The 11049-nt window shown below is 44.9% G+C and overlaps 1 protein-coding gene across 1 annotated transcript in view; it reads left to right on the forward strand.

The window, feature by feature from the left end:
• Positions 1-10018, forward strand: part of aebp1a (AE binding protein 1a) — a gene marked incomplete at its 5' end in the record, with an annotated part of 21453 nt that extends 11435 nt beyond the window's left edge. The window contains 12 exons of the mRNA XM_083639317.1: positions 394-533; positions 1425-1509; positions 1643-1787; positions 2051-2130; positions 2806-2929; positions 4756-4952; positions 5096-5269; positions 5384-5509; positions 6409-6670; positions 7494-7633; positions 7742-7841; positions 9114-10018. Of these exons, the coding sequence (XP_083495443.1) occupies positions 394-533; positions 1425-1509; positions 1643-1787; positions 2051-2130; positions 2806-2929; positions 4756-4952; positions 5096-5269; positions 5384-5509; positions 6409-6670; positions 7494-7633; positions 7742-7841; positions 9114-9697 (2157 nt within the window). The 3' untranslated portion in view covers positions 9698-10018. The remainder of the gene's footprint in view (positions 1-393; positions 534-1424; positions 1510-1642; positions 1788-2050; positions 2131-2805; positions 2930-4755; positions 4953-5095; positions 5270-5383; positions 5510-6408; positions 6671-7493; positions 7634-7741; positions 7842-9113) is intronic.
• Positions 10019-11049: the final 1031 nt, after the last annotated feature.

The raw sequence follows: 11049 nt of genomic DNA on the forward strand, positions 1-11049 counted from the left end.
AAGACACCGGAAAATATTCACATTTAAGAAGCTGGAACGAGAGAATTTTGGTACTTTTTTCTTTTGATTTAAAATCTGTTTTCTCACCATCAACTAATCCAGTGGTTCCCAAACTGGGGTATGCGTACCCCTAGGGGTATGTGAGGGGGTACTTAAAGAGCATGTTAAAAAATAAATAAATTACAGTTAGGACTCAAGATTCTTATGAAAATACCCCCAAAAAACAAAAATAAAACATTCCTCCAGTGCAGAAATATGGAGAAAAAGGTGGCATTATAATGCACATGTTCAAAAAAGACTAGGCCTAGCACAGTGTGATCGGCTAAATGAGTCTCACCAGCTCAGCACTAGACACTGTGCTAGGCCTAAATGAGTGTCTGGCTGTGCGTGCAGAGCTCCGGTGATGAGGAGGGCGTGTACGGTGGCGGGTGGTGTGCAGAGCCAGAGGAGAAGAACCACTGGTTTGAGGTGGACGCCCGCAGAGAGGTGGAGTTCACGGGCCTCATCACGCAGGGAAGGAACTCAGACCAGCAGTGAGTAGTCCCCCTGAAAGGCTCACCTCCTACTTGTCACCAAGATCAGATGGCGGATGAGTTTGTAGTGTTAGGACTTTTACTTATTACTCACCATTCATTTGAATGAGGCCATGAAAATAGACTGAAGAAGACTGAGATTGAACATGTTGGTGTGGTGAACAGATTCACAACAGATCCTGCTACTGTGATTTTCAATTGACTGTGGGTCCAACCTCTTAGATCAGAACATAATTCTGCCAAATAGAATATTTATTGATAGAAGAGAACATTTAGCCATTCTTAAAATGAACAAACAACATCTGTTTGATACTCCCTGGAGTGCACATAGAAAACATTATTGAGGTGATTTCTGTGAAAATTATCAGATGAATATGTTTTAGTTATGATTGACAATACAAATTTCCCCCAAATAAATTAATTACAGTATAAATACATCAATATATAAAATAAAATGATAAAAAATCCAAACGGAGACACCTGTTTTTGCAAATTAACTCTTCATATATTGCTTATATATAATTGCTTTTATTGTCTTAAAAGCAGAGGATCTCTTGGATCTGTTCACTCTAAGTGTAATTGCCAGTATTGCAGCTATTTTCATGGCCTCATTCAAAGGAATGCTAAGGAAGAATCTGAATGCTACAAACTCCTCCAGTTGCATGCTGCATCTGATCTTGGTGATTCGTTTATATTCTAGTTTTCATGGCAGTCAAGTGCCAAATAACCCCCATGTTAAAACTAAGAGGAATATTGCTTTAAGTCAGATGAGTTGGCAACTGTGTAGTAGTACATGTCGTGACAGTGCTGTCACTCGTCTTGGTCATGTTTTATGAAGCCAGTGAAATGTGGCAGCTCTGTGTGTACTGATTCATCTCATTTCCTTCCCAGTGAGGATTTTGTATCCGCCTACTTCGTGGCCTTCAGTAACGACAGTCGTGATTGGACTACACTTCATGATGGCTATGCTGAATGGGTGAGTGGAAAACAAAATTAATATAATCTTGTATTTGCATTTAAGTGACTGTCATAGAACAGCAGACATCTTATGATTACAGAATGCACTGTTTTTGATGGTAATTCTCTGTGTAACTGTATCTCGCTTGTAGCTGTTCTATGGGAATGTGGATAAGGACACGCCGGTGATGGCCCAGTTTGATATGCCCGTGGTGGCGCGCTACATCCGCATCCTGCCTCAGAGCTGGAACGGCAGTCTGTGCCTCAGAGCTGAGATCCTGGCCTGCCAGCTGCCCAGTCAGTCGCACAGAAAACACTGTTTCTAGTGCCACCGTTTCACTGCATGTCTGTCTGTGAAAGAATCTCATAATCAAAATATTTAAAAATTCTCAGTCCCTCCACAGCGCGCAACATAAACACACATAATAGTAACACAAACATGTTATCTATGATGTCATTATTACACTGTCCCCATGTTGTTATATATGATGTCATTATTACACTGTCCCCATGTTATCTATGATGTCATTATTACACTGTCCCCATGTTGCTCCCTGCAGCCAGCTACCGGAGTGAGAATGAGGTCAACGCATCGGATGACCTGGACTTTAGACATCACAACTACAAGGAGATGAGACAGGTACGATAATATAAGATGGCACTTTATTGATTGATTGATTGATTTTATTGGTCGGTTTTTCAACCCAATCGCCAGAATAAAATTATACGTTTCTGCCATCCATGGATAGTATAATTTCGACGTAAATTTGAAACAAAATGGCGGTTCATTTGAAAACCTTTGCTGCCCTTCCAACGTTAAACGCAAATAAACAACTTTGGTTATGTTTAGGCAAGTAGAACAACTTGGGGTTAGGGTTATGGTTAGGGTTCGGCTTAAATAACAAAAAAACGTTAAATGTGACTGATGGTTGAAATGTAGACTTTGAACATGCTGGGGATCGAACACTGCCCTCTGAAAGCCATGTGTTTACACCCTCCATCCATCCCGACCACAACACTGGCCACTGCGCTACTTCAATAGCAGACTCTATAACGTTGATCTTCTACACGTATGTAGAAACGTGATATGCAACCTACTTTTGATTCCAAAATGATGATATTCTATATTCTATACATATCTGTGGATTGCAGAAACAGTTTACAATTTCAGTATAAAAACAAACAATTCTTGTAAAATACTGCATCTCCTACATTGAAAATTCTACAAACAAGGGAAATTCAGATTAGTTTTCTCAATGCGTCTTTCTCCTGCCCCCCCCCCCCCCCACCCCTCTTCCTCTTCTCTCTCTCTCAGATGATGAAGGTGATCAACGAGGAGTGTCCCAACATCACCAGGATCTACAACGTGGGCAAAAGCTCCCAGGGCCTGAAGATGTACGCTATGGAAATCTCTGACAACCCAGGGGAGCACGAGACAGGTGCAAGACACAGAGAAAACGGAAGAATAGACTTCATGTGTGCATCAATGCGACAACATTGGTACTTTGTGTACTGTGAACGAAATATTCTGTTGCTGAGACGAGAAAGCGCACTACACTGCTTTTACTTCAGTATCTCTGTCTCTCAAAGTGGAACAAATATCAATACAGAATGTGTACATTTTGTGCTCTGTGCTCTAATTCAGATTAGATTAGATTGAAGGATGCTTAGAAGAATGTGTCTGTAAATTAACTCTATAGATTCAGCCCATTCAGAAATTGGAAATTCAATTCCGATGGTTTAGGCTTAATATTCCTGTCGTACAATCACTATTTTGTTTCCTGAAAACAAAAATGAAAGCTGATAAGCTATACAGATAAATGAGTTGCATATGTTGTTTGAGGCAGGACTTAAAGTAAGTAGCCTATATAAGTAAGTGTAACATGACTTATACTATCTGAAAGTACACATTCTCCTCTTCAACATGTGTAAACTTTTGTATGATATTGTCTGAGCACACACAGAAAGCACCCCTACCAACGCCTCCTAGTGGCAGGATTTTGGAATTTTCATCATGACTGGAAACAAAAAAAGCTTCTGCCAAGTGTGCCGCTGAGCTGTTGGTTCACAGTCACGTCATAGAAGGTGTACGGTTTGAGACTAAAACAATGCCACTAATTAAGCGATTACTTTCCAAGGCTCAATATTGTGATCCGTATATATTGAATAAGATCAACCTTTTCATAGCTCTAGTCTATACTGTAATGATCCCACAAACCAGTCGAAGAGTCAGGATCTTGTTACCGCACTTTATTGTGGATCACCGGTCCGAGGACTAACTGTCAGCCGTAGTCCACGCCAAACCAAACCCCACACACACACCCAAAACCCCGCTAGCTATCTCCTAGCCTCGTAGCTCTCCACGGGATCATGTCTATGTTCCCCGGGTTCTATGTTCCCCGGGTTCTATATTCCCCCGTTTTTCACTAACCCTAAACCTAACCTCCCCCAGACCCTAACCCTAAACCTAACCTCTCCCACCCCCTACGCCTAAACCTAACCTCCCCCAGACCCTAACCCAAAACCTAACCTCTCCCAGGGAACATAGCGGTGTTCTATGTTCCCCGGTCCCACAAAAACGGGGAACATAGGACCCGGGGAACATAGGGATGACCCCCTCTCCACGCACACAGCCGTCTCTCTCAGGCTCACGCTCCAACAACCCCGAGCTGTTCCGCTCTCGCTCACAGCTCCCCTCCCCCAGCCAATCACAGGTGAACCCCTCTCTCTCACCACACCCACTGGCTGTATGCTGCCTTCACGGAACCCCGTAAATCCCCACAGACATGTCCCATGTTTACTTACACAAAACCCACATCGCTACAATACTATAGACTCTATAGTATAGACTAGTGTCCTCTAGTAAGAGAGTGGCGTCAGCGGAGGACCAAAATGCAAGAATCATTAGCCAATGAACAGCCAGGAATGGGTCTCGCGCTACTTTTGCATGCTAAAATAAAGCCGATAATGTACAATTTGATTCATTTCAAGGGATGAAAAACCCTTTCAAAGTACAACACTGTCTATTTTGATGCAACTCGACAGTGCTGCTTTTTTTTACTGAAGAGTTCCACTTTCTACTTCCTGGAAAAAAACTGGTCCATTGGAGTGAATGGAGATGTCGGAACTCTTCTATTATACGGCTCTGGTATAGACTAGAGCTATGAAATGGTTGATCTTATTCAATCCTTCAGATGATTTCATCAGACTCAAAATGACTGATGTGACTAAATGTCCACCGCTACCTTTGTTCCATCCTCACTAGGTGAACCGGAATTCCGTTACACAGCCGGTCTCCATGGTAACGAGGCGCTGGGCCGAGAGCTGCTTCTTCTGCTGATGCAGTTCCTGTGCAAGGAGTACAACGACGACAACCCCAGGGTGCGCCGCCTGGTGGACGACGTGAGAATACACCTGGTGCCCTCACTCAACCCTGATGCGTACGAACTGGCCTATGAGATGGTAAGGTCGGAATGCAGTCACCGGAACAATCACAACGACAACCAAAACGGTTAACAGTGACTGCTGAGAGAACAATGTGCACAACTTAACGTTGAAGCATTCTCTGAGGCCTAACATGGTCCACACATCTCTCTGTCCTCCAGGGTTCGGAGATGGGGAACTGGGCGCTGGGCCACTGGACTGAAGAGGGCTACGACATCTTCCAGAATTTCCCAGACCTCAACAGCATCTTGTGGGGAGCAGAGGACAGAGGCTGGGTCCCTCGCATAGTGCCCAACCATCACATCCCACTCCCACAAAACGTTCTCAATGGCTCCGTGAGTTTGACCTGAAGGAAGATCCACCCCCCCCCCCCCCACACACACACACACACACTTCAAAGCTAGCATCAGAATTGTGTTACAAAGTAACGACACTTGTATCCGTTCCAGATCGCTACCGAGACGAAAGCCGTCATTTCCTGGATGGAGCGCACGCCGTTTGTGCTGGGAGCCAATTTGCAAGGAGGAGAGAAATGGGTGGCGTACCCTTTTGACATGCAGCGACCACCCAAATCTGTAAGGAGATACAACCATTCCCCCTGGATCCATCAGTCCCACATAGCAGCCCCAGACAGGTGGCCGGCCCCAAGAGTTTGACATGTTATTTTACTAGAAATAATGCATTTGACCATCATTTCAAGTAGAATGATACCAGCCAAGCAAGAATATTTCAAGTGTTTCAAGTGATTTACTGAAATATTTGGACCATATAATGATAATACAATTATCTCAACCTTAAAAGGTTACATATAGGTGCCAAAAAGCCATAAATTCACATCAAAGAACAAAGAAAAACAACAATTATAATTCAAGTTTAAACAGTAAGTGTGCAGCTGCAGCATTTATTAAAAAGAAAAGAAAAGAAAATACCACTCTTTTCAACTGAGCATGCAGACAATTAAAATAAGGGTGCAATGCGTGCTTTTGCACCCCTGTAAAACCGGGCCTGGCCCCAGACATCGTCTTAGATTTTGGATATCGTAATATGGTGATATGGCATAAGTGTTGCGTTTTCCTGGTTTTAAAGGCTGCATTACAGTAAAGTGATGTCGTTTTCTGAACTTACCAGACTGTTGTAGCTGTTATATGATTTGCCTTTACCCATTATATCCACATTACCAATGGTTATTTATCAAAAACCTCATTGTATAAATATTTTGTGAAAGCAGCGATAGTCATCACGACAATATTGTTATTACAATATCGATATCAAGGTATTTTGTCACAAATATCGTGATATTTGACTTTGTCTATATCGCCCAGCCCTGCAACCTGACGCTGCCAGGTGGATGGAGGTTGTTTCACATTTGTTTCGAACTCAATACCGCCCCATCTGGCGGAGTCAGGTTACAGCCCTGGTCCCACACCAGTCCATCTCGTTAACCTATGAGCACTTTCCTTGACCGTTGTCCAAGGCGAGCGATGTGGCGCGGTGGGGCGGGAGACCCGGCGTGGAGTACGAGACGATGAACGCAGAGACGTGGGCGCGCATCCAGAGGCAGAACGAGGGCGCTCTGAGGGAGACGGCCGACGACACCATGTTCCGCTGGCTGGCCATGGCGTACGCCCACAGCCACCTCACCATGACCGAGAACTACCGAGGCTCCTGCCATGGGGACGACCTCACCGGCGGGCAGGGCATCATCAACAGAGCCAGCTGGAAACCCGTGGTGGGCAGTAAGTGAGGGGGAAAGAGGGAGGTGGGCAACAAGGAAATAGAGGTGGTAACTCATGAAGAAGAGTAGGAAGTGAGGGATGTGAAGAAGCTACTGCTAGTCTTGGAAATTGAAGAAAGCCAAATTTAACCATAGACTGTATAGGCTACAAATATGGACATAGCCACTGTGATGTCACCCAATTGGTTTGTGGACTCCCGCTTTGAAACTTGGCATTTTGACCGGCGCCATCTTGGTTATTTGGAGCCAGAAGCAGCTAGCGCGAGACCAGTGGTTTCCCACAGAGCCGCCACACTAGCCTAGGTAAACCCAGCCCCCACGTGACCTGCTCTCTCAGTTCCTAGTCACTAGCTGTACACCTAGTGACTGAGAACAGGTCTGAGAGCAGGTCACTGGGGGCTGGGTTTACCCAGGCTACCGCCACACCGCCTGCTATTGGCAAGCTGCAGGCGCGATCACTGGACAGTCTGCTTTATTGTCTATTTGACCCAATTCCCCAAATTCAAGGACCCAACAGCAACACACGGCATCATTTGAGACATGGATCAAGGTTAATTACTTGATTTAAAATGAACATCGTGCTGTATTGAAGAAGACCTGAAACTAGTGAACCATGAACTCGTTACAAAAGTGTTTACTGAGGTCATAAATCAACTGAGTAGGGTCATTATCATATTGACTTCCATACAATCAGACTTATTTTTGGAGCCAGTGGAGTCACCCCCTGCAGGCCATTCAAAATAATGCAAGTTTAAGGCACGTCCGCAATGGCTTCATTGCCCCCTTGATGTATAACGTGAAGACCTCTGTCCCCTCTGCCATAGGTATGAATGACTTCAGCTACCTGCACACCAACTGCTTTGAGCTCTCCATCTTCTTGGGCTGTGACAAGTTTCCCCATGAAAGTGAACTGGCTCTGGAGTGGGAGAACAACCGCGAGTCTCTGTTGTCCTTCATAGAACAAGTGAGAACCAGACTCATGAGACCATCGCTGGCCTCTCTCAAGGCCTGTTATTGTGGTTGGAACCCGCTGTTTGACCTTTGAACCATGACACACTGTTTCTTGTGCCAGGTGCATCGTGGGATAAAGGGCCTAGTGAGAGATGTGGAGGGGAATCCGTTAGCGAATGCCACCATATCTGTGGAGGGAATAAGGCATGACGTCAAAACCGGTATGTTTTGGCACCATGGCAGAGATGCTATGCATGATCATTACCATGGCAGAGATACTATGCATGACCATTCATTGTGATGTAGAAATTGCTATAGACCATTTTCACAGGAACCGTTTCGAGGTGGTAAAGCAGGTGTAAGTAATCAAATGATGTTCCATTCCAATTAGGTGTTCCATTGCCAGGGCCCTCATTAATGTTATCTATCTATCTATATCTATCTATCTATCTATCTATCTATCTATCTATCTACTATCTATCTATCTATCTATCTATCTATCTACTATCTATCTATCTATCTATCCATCTATCTGTATAAAATGGAGTATGTGGGCTCTGTAGCTCTGTGAGCTCTGTAGTAGTCATCAGTGATGTCATAAGAGCAACTGTGAGGCCGCACAGCAGGCGAGCTGCAGGGCAGGCGAGGGAGCAAGTGAGCCCGCACAGCAGTCGAGCTGCGTATGCAAGCTGCAGGGCCAGCTCTGAGAGCTGCAGGGCGGGCGAGGGAGCAAGTGAGCCCGCACAGCAGTCGAGCTGCGTATGCAAGCTGCAGGGCCAGCTCTGAGAGCTGCAGGGCGGGCGAGCCTAGGCATCGAGCGCGCGAGATGCCTAGTTGGTTATATCTGCTTTACTTTCTGCTTTACCACCTCAAAATGGTTGCTGTGAAAAGGGCCTATCCACCTTATGTCTAGCTGCCATGATGCCTGATGGGTGCTTCTTCCGCTTCCGGTGTAATAGACTGTTTTACAGTCTATGGTTTTAACTTGACAAAAAAAACGTCTATGAGGATTTTACAGCAGAGCCATTCTGCTCTACAGCCGTGTCGTTCGGGTGCTGGGATAACGTAATGCATTGTGGGTAGTCGGCTACTGTGGCTAATGCTAGCGGCTAGCGTAATAGTTACTTTACATGGCAGTAAAACGCCACTGAATGACCAAATTGACTTTTAACCATTTCGAGTAACACTGTTTCCATACGGACCCCCAGCGTTGGTTAGTTGTTTATAACATGACTATATTTATAACTCTTATAACGTCCTCCAGTTTCCGGTTTATAATTCGGGTCTGCAGCCGAGTATAACAAAGGAAATGGCAAGCTGCAACAATAAGTCACATTAAACCGGACCTTGTACCCACAATTATTTTTTACAGTGGGGCATTCAAAAATAAGGTGGATAGTAGTCAACAATTTCCAGTTCTGAATTTGGAAGGAACTCCATTTTCATCTGTCACTCATTTCTTTGCCCCTCCTCTCTGGCCCCTCTGTCTCCAGCTGCAGGCGGTGATTACTGGCGGCTACTGAACCCTGGGGAGTACCGGGTGACGGCCAAGGCCGAGGGCCACACGCCCCTGACCAGGCTGTGCATGGTGGGCTATGACTCCGGGGCTACTTCATGCAGCTTTACCTTAGCCAAGTCCAACTGGGACCGCATCAAACAAATCATGGCACTCAGCGGCAAGAGGCCCATACAGCACCTCCCCAAAACCAGTGGAGTCAGCGCTACCAAAGCGCCCAGCGTGGTAGCAGGCGGCCCCGCGGGAGAGACGACCATGAACTCCAACCCTCAGAACGCAGAGCGGATGAGGCGTCTGCGGCTGATGCGTCTGCGCAGGCTGCGGCTTCAGAAGTTAGCCCACCTCGCCACAACTCCTGCTCCTACAACAACAACCACGACGACAACGACCACGACAGCAGCCCCCACCACAAAACCTGAAACCGAGAGCACCACCTCCTGGTACGACTCCTGGTTTCCCGTGGACAGTTGGTCGACTGAGAGCCCGGTATTCGAGGGCGTCGTCTTCGAATCCGTGCCCACACAGGACTATCCTTTTGAATATAAAATCGATGATTACTAAAGTCCATATCCCCCTTCATCTATGTTACACAAACACATTGCTGTGCTAGCTCATTCAGAATGATGCAACATCACAGCTCCAGTATGCTCAAATAAATCACACAAATCCAAATGCTTAGCTTGTTAGTTAAGTAGGCTACATTGTTTTTCATTTCCATCAGTGTCAATGGAGAAGAGTATGCTTTTATGGGTATGTCCATTTGATAAATATTTTTTTATTGTTATTTTTGTAATGTCTATACAGAGAATTGATGTGAAAAGGGCCTCCCTCTGCTGAGCAGAGACAAATTCTATGTTCCACATTATAAAAAGAATAAAATGAGGCATTACTCCTGAAGAAGTCCCTGTATAGGTTTCTCTTAATGCAGGCACGTCCAAAGTCCGGCCTGGGGACCAGATGTGGCCCTTTGACCGATCTTAAGTGGCCCTCGGCTTGTCTCTCAAAATACACTATCCTCCACACAGTATTGGTTCATCAAGCAAGTTCATTTAAAAAAAATTCTGTTCCCCTAACGATGACAGCACTATCATACAGTTTGTAGACAAGCACCAAGTAGGAACAACACAGGCAGAACTAGTGTTTTCAGATGGTAAACAAAATCCTTAGAGTACAATTGTATTGTATGTGATTATTATTTTTATTTGTATAATCCATATGATGCGAGAAGCAGCTGGCCGGCCCCCCGGTAATTTCACATGGTCTAATCTGGCCCCCATTAAAAAAAGTTTGGACGCCCCTGTCTTAATGGCTTGGGAATGTCATTGCTGGCCTCAATTAAACTGGTAACGTATGTAATGTATTGCTGGATGCATTTAAGTTTGGATTTGGGTTCAGGTTCAAGTAAGGTGCATTACATAGAAAAGGCCAAGAGAGTTGATGCATTGAATACTTAATAATAATATATAATAATAATAATCATAATGATGATAACCGACTCACAAAAATACATTGATGGGTGTACTAAAAGCTCTACCGTCCAACTCTTAACTATAAAGCATGTTTATCATGTAATAACACCATAAAAGGCATTTTACTTGTAATTATGGTTACATCACTATACAAACGGTAACTTGAAAACTAAACCACACTTAAAATATGTCACTGGCTCATGCCATTTTTCTTTTCATCCATACCATCTAATTGTCCCTGATTACTTGGCGGAGTAGGGGGAAAAAAAATACAAGTCTATAATTCCAATGACCTTGAAAGACATTTTCCAAGACTGTTTAGTTTAGTTTTAAGCTATTGACAGCGGGGAGCTTCACCGGCAGGACGTAGCACGTGGGAGGATCACGCTATTCCCACCGGTTGGTTCCCTTCCGCCCTGACCAGGTGCCCCGACCACACTGACT

This window comes from Poromitra crassiceps (assembly GCF_964638095.1).
Source record: "Poromitra crassiceps genome assembly, chromosome: 6".
Taxonomy (NCBI): Eukaryota; Metazoa; Chordata; class Actinopteri; order Beryciformes; family Melamphaidae; genus Poromitra; species Poromitra crassiceps.